The 21,094-nt window shown below is 42.1% G+C and overlaps 1 protein-coding gene across 2 annotated transcripts in view; it reads left to right on the top strand.

The window, feature by feature from the left end:
* Positions 1-2,627: 2,627 nt before the first annotated feature.
* MARCHF1 (membrane associated ring-CH-type finger 1) overlaps positions 2,628-21,094 on the top strand; it is an 89,819-nt gene continuing 71,352 nt past the window's right edge. The window contains exons 1-2 of one of the 2 annotated variants that reach the window (XM_047798026.1): positions 2,628-2,919; positions 3,211-5,357. In XM_047798026.1, the coding sequence (XP_047653982.1) occupies positions 2,729-2,919; positions 3,211-4,063 (1,044 nt within the window). In that variant the 5' untranslated portion in view covers positions 2,628-2,728 and the 3' untranslated portion in view covers positions 4,064-5,357. Of the gene's footprint in view, positions 2,920-3,210; positions 5,358-21,094 lie in introns of those variants that run through there. The other variant, XM_047798027.1, reaches the window with a different exon arrangement.

Genomic DNA, 21,094 nt, shown 5'->3' with positions numbered 1-21,094 from the left:
CCTCTTAATCTGCTATTCCAATCTTGTCCCTCCCTCCTTCCCTCTCCCCACTGGTAACCACTAGTTTGTTTTCTATATACGCGAGCCTGTTTCTTTTTTGTTATATTCACTAGTTGGTTTTGTTTTTCATATTCAATATATAAGTGATAGCATACTTTCTCTGTCTGATTTATTTCACTTAGCATAATATCCTCCAAGATCATCCATTTTGCTGTAAATGGCAACGTTTCATTATTTCTTTATGACTGAGTAGTATTCCATTGTGCGTGTGCATGTGTGTGTGTGTGTGTGTATACACTGTGTATATACATTTTCTGTGTGTGTACATGTGTGTATGTGTATATATGTATATATACATCAAGATATATATACATCTTCTTAATCCACTCATCTGTTGATGAACACAAATTGGTTCTCTACCTTGACAACTATTAAATAATGTTGCTATGAATGTTGGGGTGCATATATTTTTTCAAATTAGTGTTTTTGTTTCTTTCAGATATATGCCCAGGAGTGGAATTGCTCATAGTTTTATTTTTAGTTTGAAAAGTTCATTGTGTTTTCCATAGGGCCATACCAATTTACATTCCAACAGTGTAGGAGGGTTCCGTTTTCTCCACATCCTTGCTGATATTTGTTATTTGTGGTATTTTTTATGAAAGTCATTCTGACAGGTGTAAGATAAAACTTCACTGTGGTTTTGATTTGCATTTCTCTGATGATTAGTGATGTTGAGTTGTATGAGTTGTTTATATATATTGAATAAAAACCCGTTATTAGCCACGTCATTTGCAAATATCTTCTCCCATTCAGTAGATTATCTTTTCATTTTGTCCATGGTTTCCTTTGCTGTGCAAAAGCGTTTAAGTTTAATTAGATCCCATTTGTTTATTGTTGTTTTTATTTCCTTATTTCCTTTGCTTTAGGAGATAGATTTAAAAAAAACATTATAATGATTTATATCAGTGTGTTCTGCCTATGTATTCCTCTAGGAATTTTATGGTTCCTGTCTTACATTTAGGTCTTTAACCCATTTTGAGTTTGTTTTTGCGTATGGTCTAATTTCATTCTTTTACACGTAGCTGTCCAGTTTTCCCATCACCACTATGGAAGAGGCTGTCTTTTCTCCATTGTATATTCTTGCTTCCTTTATCGTAGATTAATTGACCATAGGTCCGTGGGTTTATTTCTGGTGTTTCATTGTATTTTCATTTTCATTTGTCTTTAGATATTTTTTATTTCTTCTTTGGTTTATCCTGTGATCCAGAGGTTGTTTTGTAATACATTGTTTACTCCACATGTTTATATTTCTTGCAGTTTTTTTTCTTGTAGATGGCTTCTATGTATATATTTTTAATATTGGGATTTTTAGAACAACTTTGAAATGTAGGGTTAAGCTTTCTACCTGTGCTGTTACTTTCTTGGTGGCAGTTTCATCTGTGCAGTCAGATTGGCCTAAATCTGGACCTGGACCTCCCTCAGTTCCTCTGTGTGAAGAAGAGGTGCCTTGCTTGGTGGGAATGAGAACAGATGAGGGAGCAGGTTCTCACCTAAAGCTCTGCTCTACCCCCTACTCGTCAGCAGCACTGATTTCTCAATTTCCTTATCTGTAACAAGGAAATAATATCAATATTTGCCACCTGTGATCTTGTCACTATCAACGAATGAACATGTGAAAATTACTTACGACAGTGATTGGCACATAATATTCGCTCAAAATGCTCAGTATTATGACTTACTATTGTGAGATATGGGAAGGATTAAAGAGGCAATAGATAAACCACAGCACTGTGCCAGGCAGGCAGTAAATTCTCAATATTGTCTTGCTTTTTTTTGCTTTTCAGGGCCACACCTGCAGCATATGGAAGTTTTCAGGCTATGGGTCAAATCAGAGCTGCAGCTGCCAGCCTACACCACAGCCACAATAACACAGGATCTGAGCTGTGTCTGCAACCTACGCTACAGCTCACAGCAATGCCAGATCCTTAACAGGCCAGGGATTGAACTCGAGTCCTCATGGATACTAGTCTGGTTTGTCACCACTGATCCATGATGGGAACTCTAACACTGTCCTGCTTTTGATTTATCATCATCATCTGCACTAAATACAGCAGCGAAGAAAGTCAAAATGGTGAGAAAATGCAGTGTTTCAGTTCCAGTAGGAATTTCATGAAACGGACTCAAATTTGTGCCCACAATCTGCATAATTTCAGGCTCTCTTATTCCCAGGCTCAGTATGGTCACAAGGTTAAAAGATTTGAAAGTTCAGTAATGTGGCAGTGGACAGATTTGATTAGTTTCAGTGAAGAAATAGTAATAATAACAACTGCAGTCTTTTAAATATTACAAAGTGTTTTAAAATATATCATCTCACAGAGCCTTAAAGTGACTTAATGTTAATTCCAGGCAGCATCTAACGATCAAATGGCTATTTGACTGTTTAGGCTTCCCAGATTATCATCATCCTTGTCATGCAATAGCCATTATGTCTTTTCTCTCATAGGATACTCAGATGTTACCCATTTGTTTCAAAGGCCTATGGAGCCATTCCCATCAAAAGTTTACAGTAAATAGAATAGAAACTTGTGGAATCATCTTCCTCTCTCACAAATGAAGCAACAGCAAAGTGGTACAGCGTCTCAGCTGTTCCAAGTTCCTCAAATAAGTTTTACTTTTGCAGTACGAGGCCCCCGACTTCCTATATTCTGTGAGCTGCCTTGTGAGCAACATGACCGGCAGCCACGTTTGTTGCAACTTTTTAAATATGTGGAAAAAAAGCAAGATATCGACCATGTATTACCTTAACCAAGATGCCAAATTATCTAACTTGTTTCTCCAGGCAAGCAGCCCAACCACAGGGACAGCCCCCAGGAGCCAGTCACGCTTGTCTGTCTGTCCATCCACTCAGGACATCTGCAGGTAAGAGCTCAGCCCACGGCCCTGACGGTGTTCCGTGGACCAGTGTTTTGTATTCTTGTCACATAATCTGAGACTGTGTGGCTCTCGCTTCTGCCTTCGTTGTCTGTGGATGTTTGGTACCAGCCTAGTTTTTTCCCTTTAGTGCAGTCCCTTCGTTTGATCTTTATTTTCCATCTTTGGGTCCATGCTGTCATCTTCATCACTCTCTCTCTCTCTCTCTCTCTCTCTCTGTTTCCCCATGGCTTTCCTCTCCATCCCCATCTCCCATCCTTCATCTGCTACTTTGTCTAGATCCTCACATGATGTGTCAGATGCGGCATTTGAGCCAAGCACCCCTGTCACGGTGCTGAGCCCTGCTAGGAGGGAGACTGGTAAGAAATCAGTAAGACAGAGGCCTAGGAGGAGGAGGAGGGCAGCCCAGAGGTACGAGCACACAGGAAAAGAGGTGAAAGAGGGCAGGAAGGCGTCTCACCTCCCAACTTCCAGCCCCCAATGGAGTGACCCTGACCCAGGGGCCTCAGACTCCTCTTCCCCAGATGAGAGTCACTGGATTCAGGCAAAGAGAAGAGCCCAGGTGAAGTTCCGCCTGTCTCGGAGGAGAAGGAGGACGCATGAGAAGACTGGTGGAAACCTGGATGTGTCTTCTGCACTAAACGCCCTCGATCCGGTGGATTTGGGGTCCAAAGGGGAAGAACAACTGGAGCTGCCAGCGTGCAAGTGCTGCTCTTTCCACCTTTGCAGAGGAAAAGGCACAGCTTCCCATGGATGTGGTCCTTCTCTGCCCAGGGAGGCCTCAGAGGCTGAGAGACCCTCCAGCACGTTCGGGGAGAGTAGAGACAGGTACCTGCCCAGGGACCCACAATTGTGGCACAGGTTTGGGCAGAGTGAGACAGTCAAGAAAAGCTGTTCAGAGACAGAGGCCCATGCTGACATGCAGACAGCCGGAGAAGGTGCCCAGTCTGCAGACAACGTGGGGTTCCAGAAGCCTCCCACCAGCCCCCATGAAGGGTCTGATGACTTAGCAACGTGCAGGTCAGTCACTCCAGGAAGATTTTATGTCACCTCCTTCTGTGAGTTCCGTGTGTGTCACCCACCCTCAAACCAGGACATTTATTCTCTCCGTTATTTGTCTGGTTGGCTATAAGGTGATAAAATGAGCAAAGGGTGTGAGAAGAACCATGCAAGGGTTTCCATGGATCTGGCAGCTGTTCCAGATGAGAACTAGGTTTCCCTCCCCCTTCTCTTAGTTGGACAATGACGTATCCTGGGCAAGGGACTGACAGGTGAGCCTGTCCCCACTCTCTGTAAGAATTATGGAGTGAGTGTGAAACCATAGACTCTCCAATGTATGTCTGTTGACCTGTCAGCACCCTGACTGAGGCTAGTCAAACCTTGGGAGTGTTGAGGTTAGATTTTTGTATCAAGAAAATCACTTCTGCCATTGGTGCTAATCTGTTCTCCAGTTGTCTGACTCAGCAGGTTAATTCGAGAATGAAAGGGTGCAGAATAGCGTCAGGGACGCATCTGCAGGGTTGCCAGAGCCTTCAGGAGAGGGGACATTAGCTTTGGTGAAAAGTCCCTGTACTAAATGGCTGTGTATTAAATGTACTAAAAGTTTAACATGCCTGGGACGCTGCTGGCTCGCACCACACTCTTTACCCAACTGTAGACATTTTCAAAATAAAGTTTAAAAGAGTCATGTGACAGGCTCATAGGCACAAATGAGACAATTTTAAACAGAAGTACTATTTCAGATGTTCCTTATATACCCAATCATTTAAGTTGCTTGATTCTGTTTGGCAGTAAGTGAAGTTTTGGGTGCAGAATGCTTGGATTTCCAGGGCTTGTTTTTATTGGAAGCTGACATTACTTTATACAACATGCATGTGTGTTTTGTGTGAATCATGTGACCCAGAGCAAGCTTCCTGTGTTCATTTAGGCTAGGACGAGAGGGAGAATTAAGCTCTGATGTAAATAAGAACGGTTTGTTTCTCTGAAGTTTTTATGAGAAAGTCATTCATAAAGTGCACATTTATTCATTCATTCAATCTTCTCTTACACATCAGGCTGGGTCCTAGGCCCTGAAAATATTACAGTGCATATGATTCCTATGGTCTCTGACATCTGAGAGCTTACCTTCTGACAGGGACACAAAAGCTATTTCACAGTCAGCACACAATGACAATTGTGTACACAGTTACAATTGTGAGAAGGAATATACGAGCATAAAGCAGGGAGGGTGCACCTACACTGGGATCAGAGGACTCTCATAGAGTCACAAACTGACTGAGCCCAAGGATGGCAGGAATTGATCAAGAAAAAGACAGAGGAGTTCCCATTGTGCCTGAGCAGTAATGAACCCAGCTAGTATCCATGAGGACTCGGGTTGGATCCCTAGCCTCACTCAGTGGATTAAGGATCCAGCAGTGCCATGAGCTGTGGTGTAGGTCACAGATGAGGCTATGGCATAGACCAGCAGCTGCAGCTCCAATTTGGCCCCTAGCCTGCAAACCTCCATATGCCACAGGTGCAGCCCTGAAAAGCAAAAACAAAACAAAACATGTAGGCAGTTCCCACTGTGGCTCAGGAGTAATTAATCTGATAAGTATCCATGAGGATGTAGGTTCTCCCCCTGGCCTCACTCAGTGGATTAAGGATCCGGTGTTGCCAAGAGCTGCAGTGTAGGTCACAGATGCTTCTCGGATCCCAAGTTGCTGTGGCTGTGGCTGTGGCGTAGGCCTGCAGCTGTAGCTCCAGTTGGACCCCTAGCCTGGGAACCTCCATATGCTACAGTTATGGCTCTAAAAAGAAAAAAAAAAAGAATAAGAGTTAGAGAGAGGGAGAGAGGGAGGGAGAAAGGAAGGAAAGGAGGGAGGGAAGAAAGAAAGAAAAGAAGAAAAAAAGAGAGAGAAAGAGACAGAGAAGGCTGTCCAGGAAGGATGCCAGTAAGTTCCAGGGAACTAAGAGCCCCTGCTTCAGCCAGGGCGTGAAGAGGGTGGGGCAGGTGGTGGAGTGGGCCGTGTGAAACCTGCTAAGGGGTTTAAAAGAGAAGTGACACCATTTGACTTCTGTACTAATGCAAGTAAGTGTCTCATAATCTTTTGAATACAATTTAAATGCAACTTCACTAAAATGTTGGGGGAAGGGATGAAACACTATTTCCAGTCTAGACTAAGACCTCCCTACTTGCAAACATCTGTTGTCATGCCCCAAATCTACTTCAAGCTAATTTAATGAAAGACAGTGGAAGAAGCTAGTTGTAGGCTTAATGGTAATTGGAGAAAAAAGTAATGCTCATAATTAAAGTAAAAATGATTGGTTCCAAAAAGCACCGCTCTGAAGGAACATTTCTAAAGACAGAATATTCAACATAAATAGACTTCTATTAATGCATGTGAGGTGGATGGGCCTAGAGTTACCATTCCTCCCTGTGGGTGATCATCAAATTGTACCCACTGAGCAAATGCTCTGGGCAGTTACACTAGGCACTGAGGAAAGTGGTAAAAAAATTTTGATTCTTCTCTTAAGTGGCCTTATCTAGTGGGAGAAGTTGAATATACACTAGAAAAGATGACAGTAAGATGGAAAGATAGTACAGAGTAAGTTTAGAGAGAGGAATGCTGCAGAAATTTGAAGAAAGCATAGTTGCTGAGAGCTGGCACCATCGAGGAGCCCCTTGAGAGGGTGGGTTGGATGGGGAGAAGGAGAATCAAGGCTAGCTGCCATGCACTGCAGGCATCCAGGGCCCAAGGCAAGGCCTGGACAGGGACAAGGGACTGGCACTCTGCCCTGGAGAATTCTGTGTGGGACCAGGTGGGTTTGCTAAACTGATAACAATGAGAATTCAAAAAAAAAAAAAAAAAAGACATTGTGAAGAAAACATGCATATCCTTCCAAGAAGCTTAGCTCTACTCTGTGCCTCCCTACTTTCAAACTGCTGAGCCTCTGGGTCCCAAAGAGGCTGCCTTAAAAGCTGGGAACAGATCAAGCTACTGTGCTCCCATTAGCCCATCTTCAACAAGAGGGTTGGGATTCTACAGCATCCCTGTAAGGGAAAAAAGAAGATCCAGCTGCAAAAAATCATATAGAACAACTTAAATCAAATAGTCTTGATGAATAATAACATACAGAGTAGTCACAGTGCCTCCAGGTGTACTGGGAAAGGGTTATAGACTTAGGGGAAGGTGTGGGTTGTGTTGGAAGCAGCCTACTTCAAGGTAAGTAGGATGAGGATGCTAAGAGGTAATGAAAGGGAGAACAAATGGCACATGGGCCTTCCCCCAGGTGAAGAACACCCAGGTGAGCAGAACCGACAGATGAACAGAACCCTGGGTGAAAAAGACCCCAAGTAAGCAGGACCCCAAATAAGCAAGTACCCCAGGTGATCAGAACCTACAGGTAAGCTGGACCCCCAGATGAACAGGACCACCAGATGAGCAGATCTCTCAGATGAGCAGGAAGCCCCCCCCCCCAGGTTATCAGGAGGAATTTTAGTGCTTGGAATTTGAGGGCAGAAGACAAAGGAGTCAAGAAAACTCCAAATCTTGGAATTTGGGAGGCAGTAAGAGCTGATGCTACTAACAGAGGAAGAAGAGGTCAGGGGCCAGCTGGTTGAGAAAGACACAATGATTTCAATTACAGACAGACTATTTGTAGTGACCTTGAGGTCCCAGGGTCATCTGTCCAGCAGACAACATGAATCACATCAGTGAAATGCAAGAGGGAAGTCAAGGCTGGTCTGCATTATTTGCCAAGCATTAGTGAACTGTACACAAGACCAATGCTAAATAGCTGCATATTTGCAATGTTCATTACCATGGTGTATGAGCACATGGGGAGTCATACCAAGATACCAAAGGTGAGCATCTTCCCAAATTCAGGGAGGGCCTGCAGATCTGGGGATCATTCTCAGGGAAGAGACTGTGATGCCTGGAATGTGAATGAAATCTCTATGATATCATGTGGGGGAAAAAAAAGCCTCCAGATGCCTCAGCCGAGGCACCAGTGTCCCCTGGTGAAGATGAACTTGCAGTCCTGTGGCTTCAGACATACACAGGCTGACCAGTCTCAGCCATAACCACAAAGCAGAAGCAGCTCCTAAGCCCTTCTTCCCTCTCTGTTCCTGGCATTTAGTCCCACAGGGACATTCTACTCTCTTTCCCACTCTCATCAAAGCCTTGTGTGGAGAATGTTCCTCCATGAGCATTTTATAACTCAGAGGGAATTTAAACCATCATGCTATCATACCTGCTCTCATGGAGCCAGAAAGCCTTTGCTTTTTTTTTTTTTTTTTTTAAATAGAAAATTTACATTAAAAAAAAAATCAGGAGTTCCCGTGGTGGCTCAGCGGTTAACGAATCCGACTAGGAACCATGAGGTTGAGGGTTCGGTCCCTGCCCTTGCTCAGTGGGTTAACGATCCAGCGTTGCCATGAGCTGTGGTGTAGGTTGCAGATGCGGCTTGGATCCCGCATTGCTGTGGCTCTGGCGTAGGCCGGCAGCTACAGCTCCGATTCGACCCCTAGCCTGGGAACCTCCATATGCCGCGGGAGCGGCCCAAGAAATAGCAAAAAGACAAAAAAAAAAAAAAATCAGTGGAGTTCCTGTTGTGTATCAGTGGTAACAAATCCAACTAGTATCCATGAGGATGCAGGTTCAATCCCTGGCCCCACTCAGTGGGTTAAGGATCCCACATTGGTCACAGATGAGGCTAGGATCTGGTGTTGCTTTGGCTTTGGTGTAAGCTGGCAGCTACAGCTCCGATTTGACCTCTAGCCCAGGAACTTATATATGCCATGGGTGTGGCCCTAAAAAGACAAAAAAAAAAAAAAAAGAAAGGAAAAAGAAAAAAAAATCAGGATCATATTAGCTCATGCTTGAGACATTTCAGTAGTTTCTGAGTTGCCATCAGTGGCAAGTTCAAAATTTTTAATATGACTTCCAGGGCCCTGCATGATCTATCAGACCTGCCTCCCCAGCTTCAAAAGTACCATTAATAATGACCAACTGGTGCTGTTCTGTCTTAACATGCCAGAAAGTTCTCAAGACCTGGAATGCCTTCACAGCAGTCCCTCTGCCCTTCACCAGACTAAGTCTTGGCCATTCTTTCTTGATGTAAATGTCACTTCTTTAGGGAAACCTTCATGATTCCCTAACGAACACTCCGGTCTCCTCCCTTCCATGACATAATTTTTCATTACTAACATCTAGGTATTTTTGTGATTGACAGTATCAGATTCATTCCCTGAAGTGTCCAAAGAGTCTGGAATGGTGCCGGGCAGATGGCACATCCTCAACCTATGGTTTGAATGGATAGATTTAGGGAACATGAATTTTGATGTGAATCCTTCTTCCTGTGTGAAAGCACCGCTCTCAGTGGTGGATTAGCTCACCTGCTGTGGAGCCACAGGTAAAGAATCCTAGAAGCCAGCAGCTCCCAATCAGCATCACCCCTGGGACTGTTGGAGCCCAGGCCACTGCCCCCACCGAGTTTCTAATTCCCTTCCTCTGGGGTGGGACACGTGAATGTGCAGTTCTGCAGTGGTCCCAGGTGATGCCAACATTGCTGATCCAGGGACCCCAATTTGAGAATCCCTGTTCTAGCCACACACTCTCCCTGGGCTTTCGGTGAGAAAGACTGAGGTGAGGCAGCATGATTATAAGCCTCTGCCTTTCCCTCGCAGCACTAACACAACTCACAATCAGGTCACTTTCCAGTATTTCATGCCGTGCCACCAGCACAGGGCTGGTCCTCTCTCCCAGAGCCCCCAAACTGTGGACTGACAAGCTCCCAACTTTACCAGAAACTCAGCCCTCATGTTTTGACTGCTGTTTCCCTTTAAATGCACTTCCTCATCCTAGCCACCCACTTCTGTCAGTGAGATCAGCAGTCCCCAGAATTCCTTGTCCTTGGGCATAGCTGATCACCACCATGCTTGGCACTTCTTCCTTCAGGCACTGCTTAGGCTGGGCCTTCTTCCTCATCACTAGCATCCTCTCTGGGTTCTTCTCTGCCCTCTGTGTTCTCTCCTCATCCCCCATGTACCCCCTACCCACCCTGTGTTCAGCACCTGGCTACCGGGTTTAAATGCATTGAAACCAGCTTAAATGAGCTTCAGCAAGAAAGGGGCATGTTAGCCACAGAAACAGAAAATGCTGGGAGTTCCTGTTGTGGCTCAGTGGAAAGGACTCCAACTAGTATCCATGAGGATACGGGTCCAATCCCTGGCCTTGCTCAGTGGGTTGGGGATCCGGCTTGGATCCTGTGTTGCTGAGACTGTGGTGTAGGTGGGCAGTTTCAGCTCCAATTAGACCCCTAGCCTGGGAACTTCCATATGCCTGGGAGTGTGGCCCTAAAGAAAAGAAGAAGAAAAGAAAAGAAAATCCATGTACACAGCCAGCCTCAGGGCCTCCAGAGACCCAGTAATCATGTTCTCTCACCCTCTCTCACCTCCCCTGTGTGGCTCGTATTTTCTCCAACTGCAGACAAGCTTACTCTGTATAGGGAAAGATGTTGTAGACAGAGGCAGTGTCTCAATAGAAAAGGGAAATATCCCCTTCAAGCAATGACACATGAAATGCCAAAGAAGGAATAGAGTTGGCCTGCTTTGGGTCACCTCCATGGGCTGCTCGCTGTCACCAGGGACATTGCTCTTGGACCAAGTCCTTGGTGGGAATCCTGGATTTAAAATGTGGCTATTGGTGCAGTTTCCACTGTGGCTCAGTGAGTTAAGGACCCAGTGTTGTCTCTGTGAGGGTGTGGCTTCCATCCCTGGCCTTGCTCAGTGGGTTAAGTATAAGGCGTTCCCACAGGCTGCAGTGCAGGTTGCAGCTGCAGCTCCAAGTGGACCCCTGGCCCAGGAACTTCCATAGGCCGCAGGTGCAGCCTTAAAAAGAAAAAGAAATGTGGCTATTGGCAACTCCTTCAGCACCGGCAGAACTGGGGAAAGGACATCCCAACACCAGAAAGTATAGCACTTTTACCCGATGTGGGAACAGAATTGCAAGCAGGAAAAAGCAAACAACAAGCAGTAGTGCTCAACTCCCATCAAATGCAGTTCTTCCCTTCCAAAACATCTCTTCTTCCCCAAATGCCTGTGCTTAGATGTGCTTCCTCATTTCTATCCTCTTCCATGAAACTTTCCCAAATTACTCTGGTTCACAGCGACTCTTCTTCACAGAGTCCCCACAGGCTCTAAGGTCAGCATCACGTGTTTAGTGCCTGGTGATTCTCTGGGCTTCATGTCCAGCTCTTCTCTCCACACAAAAAACTCCTTGCAGGGAGGCAGTGTGTCTCACATCTATTATGTGTGCCCTATGCAGCACTCGGAATAATTCTGGCATTTAGCCATTGCTCAGACAAAACTTTTAGAACAGCTTTGTATTCCATGGATCCTAAGAGAGGAGATTTGCAAAAACCATGGGGACAATAATGGGAATTGGATGGTGGAGGGTAAAACAGATAAGGAATATTGAATTTTATCAATTATTTATTTCTGAAAAGAAGAGCTCAAAAGCAAATAATAACTCCTGGTAGTGCTCTAGTCCTAGATTGGGTTGGATGGCAATTTTAAAAATATACTTTATATTATTTCACTATAGCCTTCACTATACATGTATTCTCAGTTTTTCATTAAGAAAACAATTTGATGAGAAAATGGTTGAAAAATAGCCTCCACATTGATTTAATTCCTGCAGTAACTTTAATTTGGGAGTTCCTATTGTGGCTCAGCGGTAACAAACCCAACTAGTATCCATGACGGTTCAATCCCTGGCCTCACTCAGTGGTTTAAGGACCAGGCGTTGCCGTGAGCTGTAGTGTAGGTCACAGATGTGGCTCAGATCCCTTGTTGCTGTGACTGTGGTATAGGCTGGCAGCTGCAGCTCCCATTCAACCCCTAGCCTGGGAACCTCCATGTGCTGCACTTGCAGCCCTAAAAAGCAAAACAAGCAAACAAACAAACAAAAAACTTTAATCTGTGTATGGGAAAGCAGAGAGAGAAAATTTCTAAAACTCCAAATGTTCATAGCAGAGGACTGCTTTTCAAAAGCAACAGGATCATACTTTTAGACACAGCCCTAGCTTTTATAAGATTGATTTAGGTAATTCTTTTTTTTATACTTTAAATGATTTTTATTTTTTCCATCATAGCTGGTTTATAGTGTTCTGTCAATTTTCTACTGTACAGCAAGGTGACCCAGTCACACAAACATATATACATTCTTTTTCTCACATTATCATGCTCCATTATGTGACTAGATATAGTTCCCAGTGCTATACACCAGGATTTCATTGCTTATCCATTCTAAAGGCAGTAGTTTGCATCAATTAACCCCAAATTCCCAGTCCATCTCACTCCTTCCCCTTCCCCCTTGCAACCACAAGTCTATTCTCCAAGTTCATGATTTTATTTTCCGAGGAAAGGTTCATTTGTGCTATATATTATATTCCAGATCTAAGTGATATCATACAGTATTTGTCTTATCTTTCTGACTTACTTTGCTTAGTATGAGAGCCTTTAGTTCCATCCATGTTACTGCAAATGGCATTCATTGTTTTGTTCTTTTGATGGCTGAGTAGTAATCCGTTATGTATATATACCACACCTTCTTAATCCAATCATCTGTCAATGGACATTTAGATTGTTTCCATATCTTGGCTATTGTGAATAGTGCTGCAATGAACATACAGAAGCAGGTGTCTCTTTCAAGGAAAGTTTTGTCTGGATATATGCCCAAGAGTGCCATTGTTGGATCATATGGTAGTGCTATATTTAGTTTTCTAAGGTACCTCCATATTGTTTTCCATAGTGGTTATACCAATTTACAATCCTGCCAACAGTGTAGGAGGGTTCCCTTTTCTCTACACCCTCTCCAACATTTGTTACTTGTGGATTTATTAGTGATGGCCATTCTATCACAGTAGTGTGAGGTGGTTTTGATTGGTAGTAGTAGTTTTGATTTGCATTTCTCTAATAATCAAAGAGAAAATGATGTTGAGCATTTTTTCATGTGCTTGTTGGCCATCTGTATATCTTCTTTGGAGAAATATCTATTTAGGTCTTTTGCCCATTTTTCATTTCAGTTGGCTTTTTTGCTGTTGAGTTGTATAAGTTGTTTTTACATTTGAGAGATTAAGCCCTTATCAGTTGCATCATCTGAAACTATTTTCTCCCATTCTGTAAGTTGTCTTTTTGTTTTGCTTTGTTTTTGTATGGTTTCCTTTGCTGTGCAAAAGCTTGTCAGTTTGATTAGGTCCCACCGGTTTATTTTTGCTTTTATTTCTGTTGCCTTGGGAGACTGACACGAGAAAACATTTGTAAGGTTGATGTCAGAGAATGTTTTGCCTATGATTTAGGTAGTTCTTGAATCATGGGTTCCTAAGAAAACTGTGCTTCAAATGGACCTTTTTTTATCCCCTTTCATCATTTCTGTGTACCTACTTATTCATTCACACCTTGAGCAACTATTTCTTGGGAATTTACTCTGTATCAGTGCAAGGCTCTAGAAGTTGGAAGTTCAGTGAAAAAATGCAGTAGTGGTCTTATTCATGAACTTATAGTCAGTCAAATATAATATTCACATAATAATATTCAGATAAGCTAACAGGCAAATGTGAAGAAAATCCATGAACAGAAAAAGCAAAAAGAACACACTACATCTAGTCAAGGAAAGCAAGATTCCCTGAGAAGCTAACAATGAAGGAGAAGGAAGGAGAAGAGGTTGCCTGTTTTAGGAAGAGGAGATGGCACAAGAGATGAGTGACACTGGGAAGAAATCATTTCCATGTGGCCCCTGGGGGCAGGAAGAGAGAGTGGGAACCATTCATAGGGACCTCTATCAGCCACAGTTAGGAGTTTGGATGGTATTCTAAGGACAAGGGGAAATTTCTGTCAAATTTTAAGTGAAAGAATAACACGTAATTTTTGTGTTTTGGAAGCACACTCAAGCTACCTTTGGAAAACAGACAGGAAGGGCAAGTCTGAAGCCAAAGGAAGCCCATTAGAAAGCCAGTGCTGGAAGTTCCCATCATGGCTCAGTGGGATAAGAATCTAAGGATGTGGGTTATGTCCCTGGCCTCTCTCAGTGAGTAAAGGATTCCATGTCACTCTGGTTATGGTGTAGGCCAACAGCTACAGCTCTGATTCTGCCCCTAGCCTGGGAACTCCCATATGCCACAGATGCAGCCTTAAAAAAAAGAAGAAGAAAAAAAAAAACGAAAGAGAGAAAATAAAGACAGCACTGTGTCTCAGGGAGGAAGTGATAGGGGCTATGAGAATAAGGAGAAGTAGATGAGTTGTTACAGCATTTCAAAAGTAAACCAGACAAAACTTGATGGCATAGCAGCTATGGAATTGATCTTAAGTTTCCAATTTAGAAAATGGAGTAGATTCTAGTAGCATTTACTCTTGTGAGAACACACTGTTTAAGAGGCAGATATAAAAGAAGGAGAGGAGTCCCGTTTGAGACATGAGAGCTTAAGGCACTAGACAGACATCCAAAGAGACATCTCTAGCTAGTCTAGAGGTCAAAAGAGGCACTTGGACTTTCAATGAAAATTGGGAGATCTGGTGTGGTGGTTGTCAAAGTCTCCCATAGAAAACTCTTAACCTGAGAAGATGAGGGAGAACCCTGTGGACAGCATATTTAGTGGCCCTGGGAGAGAAAAGGAACCACCAAGGAGGAGCAGGTGGCAACCAGCTGTGTGTGAAGGAAAGAGAGAGTGGACAAAGTAGGGGAGAGGGAAAGTCAGGACCTGTTTGTGGTTTTAACTTAGATAACCCTTGAGCTCAGAAAGAGAAAGACATCAAAGATGCAGGAAACCAGGAGGACTGTCATTTATTGAGGTCTCACAGGGAAGGTAGGAAAGAATGCGGCCCAAAGCCCAAAAGAGAAGGATTTCTGTGGAAAGGAAAATAGGTATGTCTTTCTTTTCAATAGATATCAAAGAGGAAATGGGTAATGTGAGCAAATGTAGATATGCAGACTATAAATGTTTCCTTTAGAACAAAGAAGTTGGTTATAGGGTCAAACATCCAAGGAAATTTGAATTTCAGATAAACACCCAGGAGTTCTGCATTGGGACACAGTCATACTGTAAAAAGTATTCATTGTTTACCTGAAATTCAAATTTCAATGGGCATGCTGTTTATTTTTTCTAAGTCTGGTAATGCTAAGACTAGCAAGAGAGAAAAACATGTTGAAAGTGCTGGTGAGGTTCATAACTGAGTTTACGTGGCTGAAGCTGCAGGAAGTGCACTTTCCCTTTGCAGCTCATCCTTTAACTGCAGATATGACCAGGAGGAAATTGCACACAGACCTGAGGACGTGGTAGAACAGCCAGGTTTCACACTTGGCACAGTTTCATGTATTTTATACCCATGAGTCTCCAGGTAAACTTGAAATTTAAAAACTCAGAAAAACATGCTTTACAAGTAATTTTTTTCAAGCAAAATAATGTTTCACTGAGTAGTTTTTCTCTCGCTATTTATTTAGAGAAAAATACATACTTCTTTTACTTTTGCCTTTCAGGCAGTTATGATGGTCTTTGGGAAGACTGGATTCATAGATTCATAGACCAGCCAGGTCACTTTCCAGTCTTGAGTATCAGTTATTGCTGACAGTTATCACCTATTGTTACTGGCCAAACTCAAGTCCACTTGCCTGTGGAGTAAAGCCAATCCACTGACACTGGGTAGTGGTGGAGGAAAGCGCAGCCTTATTGCAGGTGCCAAGCAAGGTGTCCAGGCAGCTAGTGCTTAAAAGACCACAACTCCACAAAGGTTTTTAGGGAAGAGGTATTAAAAGCAGTGTGAGGGAGGAGGCTGCAGGGGTTGTGACCAGCCCATGCACAGTTCTCTGACTGGCTGATGGGGAAGTCACAGGGCAGGATCACAGGGATAAACATCTTTAGTACTTAGACACCAATAGGTCAGGGGCTATGGTACATATTCTTGGCCATCAAGTAGTTAACATCTTCCATTTTGAGGGGTTTAGCATCTGTAAGAGAACTCAGGAATGTGCATCAGACACTGTTAATCTGCGTACTTCAGGGAGGTGATACAGCAGAGGACACAAGAAGGTGTCTGTCTAGGGAAGACCCCACAGAGTCCTGCTGGGTTACGCTATCTCTTCCTTGGACACATTATTTCTTGGGGACCTCTTTCCTTCCAGCCTCTACTTGTGAAAGTGTTTTTTCTAATATTTAATATCCCGAGTACTATTTGCTATCTATTAGTCCTAGATTTACATTCACTCAATAATAGACCTTTTTTTTTAACTTTGATTGCGTATTCTGTTACTTATTTCTATTACTTTTTTGTGCACAAAAATGATACTGACATTCCACTGTTAAAGTCTAGTTCATGAGTGAAAGATCAGCTTTTGGAATCTTCAATATTCAGGCGAGGAAGTTTATCCAAGGTGACACCAAGAGAAGCATTCCTTTCCAAGAGGTAACAGACTCTTAAGAAAGTTCATGAATATATTGTCTTCCTTATGTCTCTGCCTTTGCTTTACTGAGTCTTGTAAGAATTAATAACTACTGTTCTCATGTTCATTTTAATGGCAGCTGAGGTAGTAGGAAGTAAAGGCATGGATATTGTTGGTGACCCGCCAGAGATGTGCTACTCAGGTGACTCCACAACGTGTCACAAGGTCTCACTTTCAATTCTTGCTTTCTCTCTCCCTCAAGTGGGCTGACTGCAAAAGGTGAAGTGACCCTCTCTTCACTGATGTGATCAAAAGTGAGAAAAATGGATGTGTGTTGCAAATGGATACATTGCTAGTCTAACATTGCTAGTCTAACACAATGTTTTAGAACTAATTTCTCTCCTTGAAGCAAGTAATTGAACTCACTGCAGAACTTGGCAATAATTCAGTTATACATGATGCTACTTCATTTTCCAGGGTAAAGGTTTTCCAAAAAGAAAAACATTTATGACACTGCATTTTTAATGTTATAAATGTTTGGTGTGGTTTCACACAGAATTTCAGCATTTATCTCAGTACTCTGTATTCTGAGTGAGCAAAAACAATGAATGAAGACACTGATATATAAATATAAGTACACACACGCACAAGAAACTTATAAGAAAAAAATTTGAAAGGGTAGTAGAAATGGCACTTTGTACCTTTTTTTTCCCTTATTTTTCAAAGACATGCTTTGTTCTTAGCAGGCTTTTTTCTAAGTATTCTGAACTTGGGAGATAATCTTTGCAGGAGTAAAATGACAGTGTCATCAATAATACTGATTGTCTTGGTAAATTCTCTTACCTGACCAAAACAAAGTGGGTTGATTAATTACCTTCTAATTTGGCTAAACAAGTCACTCTGATTTTTGGATAGAGCATGTATTTTGTAGGCCAATTACTTAATGAGTGGTGTTTTTGTAAAGTAGAAAAAATATAGAAATCTTTCTGCCTGTACAACCTTCTTGATTTGAATTAAGCAAGAATTTTCAACTTCAGGAAACTTCAGGTAAACATAGATAGAAGTATTATGTTCTTTTACAAGTAAAATCAGTATCCACACACTATAAAGCTGTGCTACATTTATCTTTTCTTTCTAAGTTTGTTAAATACCCAATTATACCAAAGTGCAAAATCCTGAATAAGAAGGCATATCAATTAGATAGAGTTTATCTACTTCCTAATATGAGAACAATATGTGTTCAGGATTACACTTATTTTGAACTATATCCTTTCTTTAACAAACTTATATCTGGCCATATGCAAAAAAAAAAAAAAAGAAGAAGAAGAAAAAGGATGACTCCTTCTCTCTCCTCACAGTTACACAAATTCATTTTTGAACCTATATGCTTATATATGTATGCAAATAGAAAATGAACACTGTGCATATAAGCATGAATATTGGGCAGAGTGCTTGTTGCTACCACATCATGATTTGTGTCTGAGAGTGTATTTATAGCTTGAGCATTTCCTCCATTCCTAATTACCATGTTTGAATTCTCATTTCCTTGTAATGGTTGCAGAATAGTTAAACCTTCGTTTCAAATATGCAGGGGCCTCAGACATAGGTGCATAGAAAGATGGTCTCTAATGTGGCTCAGAAGCTACTGCCCCTGGAGCAGCCCAGGTGAGCTGCCCTCTTCTAAGAGGATCCACTGCCTCAGGCTCAGTGCCATGGCCCCCCTCTTGCCTCTGTGGGATGATGGGAGGGCTCCAGGAGACTACTGCTTCCCCTTCACTCGCTTCCAGGCTTAGGCAGAGCTTAAGATGCCCTAATCCAGGAGTTCCTGGGTTTGGGAAGCTTCTCAGAGGCAGATTTTACTTGAGACATTAGACTGAAACTTTCTTCCTGCCTTCATGATCAGCTAGCAAGGAATCATCAAAACCTCCCTATTTCCTGCCTACCTTGCACCACTTTGCTCTTTTTTTTTTAAGTCAATAATTTTTTATTGCGAAACTTGAACAGTTATTTAATATCCATTTTAGAAGAAACTATAATAGAAAATTTCAAGCAATACACAGAATCAAAGAGAACAGTGTAATGAACCTCCCTGATCAGTTACTGACAATATGTCTAACTTCTTCATCTACTTTTCCCCTTCTGAGTTATTTTGAAGCAAATCCCAAACTTTATCAATTTTAACCATAAATAATTTTTCTTTCTTTTTTTTTAATCAAAAAAATTTTTAGGGTCTAGTTGATTTAGAGTGTGGAGTCAGTTTCTGCTGTACAGCAAAGTGACATAGGTAGATAGATAGATAGATAGATAGATAGATAGATAGATAGATAGATAGATAGATAGATAGATAGACAGACATGAGAAAAAGAACATATCTATGTATTTTCTTTTTTTCATGTTATCTTCCATTATGGTCTATCTCAAGAGACTTCAAACTTGTTTGGCCCTCTGAGCCCCACCTTAACAATTCCAATGACTTTATGTTAGAGATTTGGGGGTTAGGCTTGCTCACAACTCTCCAAAGGTGTAAACTAAAGTGTTCTGCCACAGTATCAGACAGTAACGAGGGAGAAAATTTGAAAGGAATAAAGAAAGAAAAAGTAATACCTGGAATGAAATAGAAGTTGTACACACTGTCAAGAGGGCCCATGATCAGAGGAGTCTGGATTCAAGTCCTCGTTTGAAGCCTTAAAATTCCACCAGGTAGAGCTGGGCAGACCCAGGGCCTCACCTCACCCTGGTTCTCACTCTGGACTCACTGTAGACTCGCCAGGAGGTTTGGCAAGAAGCATTGAGGATGAGGTTTCACCCAGACCCGCTCAGGAGTAAGGTCTCAGCACCCTACATCTGCAGAAGGGTGGGTTCAACACGCAGGTGGGTTCAACACGCAGCCAGCACTGAGAATCTCTGACCCCAACAGGTGGGGGAGGCCCACTTGGCCTCACACGATTGGGACACAGTAGAACAGAGTCTGGGTGAGTGACCTGTACAAGTCATTTCCTCTCAGCTCCTGAAACCATTTGGGACAGGGGTTCTCTGAACATGACAATTCTATTGGAGGAAATAAGATACCGATGCATTAATGGTTTTCATCCTGGAGGAAACCTCTGATGTCTCTAGTTGCAATTCACTTTCAAATGACTCCATGGGAAGTAAAACCTGAGGAAATCTGGTTCCCATGGATAGTCCCTGCGCCAGTAGCGTCAGAATCCTGTGGGAACTTGTTAGATATGCAAACTGCTGGGTCCCAAGCTGGGACTAGTGAGTGAGGCACTCTGACCCTCCACATGATGCCTGTGTCTGGAAACCTCTGAGGCAGCAGCTGTGGATGAGAAGGGGTTATGGGGGAATGTGTGCAGCCTCCAGGTCATGAGCATGTGATGCTAGAGAGTGAAGGAGAGGAGCCCCAGGCAAGTCTGTGCATGAGAGACAGCAAAGCACAAAACAAGCAAAGGAGACCATATGTCCATTCGTGTTTGTGTTTGATAATTTTCTACATCCTTTTAAAACTGTCGGGCTGCTATTTTCAAATATATACATTTGCGTATGGATGTATACATGTGTATGTGTGCGCCTGCGTGTTTATATTTTATACATAATTTTATCATTGAAGTTACTATATTATAATTATATATATATAATTATGTATAACTGTATGATATAAATTTATATATAATTTATTTCATATACATTTTTATATACACATGCACACATACACGCACACTCCAAAACAATAAAATAGGAAATTCAGAAAATTAGGAAACATAAAAATAAGGGTAGAAAACTGTGAAATCCATAAAAATTCATATATGGATATTTACCACAAGTTTAATTTCCATAAGCACTGTGACCAAAGCAAAGAAGGAAACAAGATTCACAGAAAAGCAAATCTAGCGTTGGAATGAAACACAGCTTTGCTAGTTAGGAGGAATGACTAAGCAAAATTTCTTTCCTTGTAATGAGAACATTTCAGTATAATGGATAGCATCTTTGGCCATCTGTGTGTAAGAAACCGGTGCCATATTTTTGACTGTCAAGGCTTGGCAGAGGACAGGGTTAAGGTCCTATCGAGAAGCTGGATAATTGCTTCAAAGGAGGTGTCTCTAACTTCAAATCTCCCTAGACACCCAGTATTTGTGGGAAAAGGAAGGTCAAAGTCAAAACATCTGGGTCCACTGGCAGCCTACATTTTTAAAAATTTATTGATTTTATATTGGAGTATAGTTGACTTACAATGTTGTCTTAGTTTCAGGTGTACAGCAAAGTGATTCAGTTATGCATATGCATGTATCCATTCCTTTTCAGATTATTTTCCCATATAGGTTATTAGAGAATATTGAGTAGCATTCTCTGTACTATACAGCAGCCCTTGTCAGTTATCTATTTTATATATAGTAGTGTGTATCTGTTAATTTCAAACTTCCATTCCATACCCCCACCTTTCCCCTTTGGCAACCACAAATCTGTTCTCTATATCTATGAGTCTGTTTCTGTTTTGTAGATAGGTTCATATGTGCCATATTTTAGATTCCACATATAAGTGATATCATACAGTATTTGTCCTTCTCTTTCTGACTTGCTTCGCTTAGTATGGGAATTTCTAAGTCCATCAATGTTGCTGCAAATGGCATTATTTTGTTCTTTTTATGGCTGAGTAATATTCCATTATATATATGTACCACATCTTCATAATCCATTCATCTGCTTCCCTGTCTTGGTAAATAGCTCAAGATCAATGCTCTCTTCTG

The sequence above is a fragment of the Phacochoerus africanus genome, chromosome 10 (genome assembly GCF_016906955.1).
Source record: "Phacochoerus africanus isolate WHEZ1 chromosome 10, ROS_Pafr_v1, whole genome shotgun sequence".
Taxonomy (NCBI): Eukaryota; Metazoa; Chordata; class Mammalia; order Artiodactyla; family Suidae; genus Phacochoerus; species Phacochoerus africanus.
Note: the sequence above shows the minus strand (reverse complement) of the source record. Positions and strands in the feature narration are given on the sequence as shown.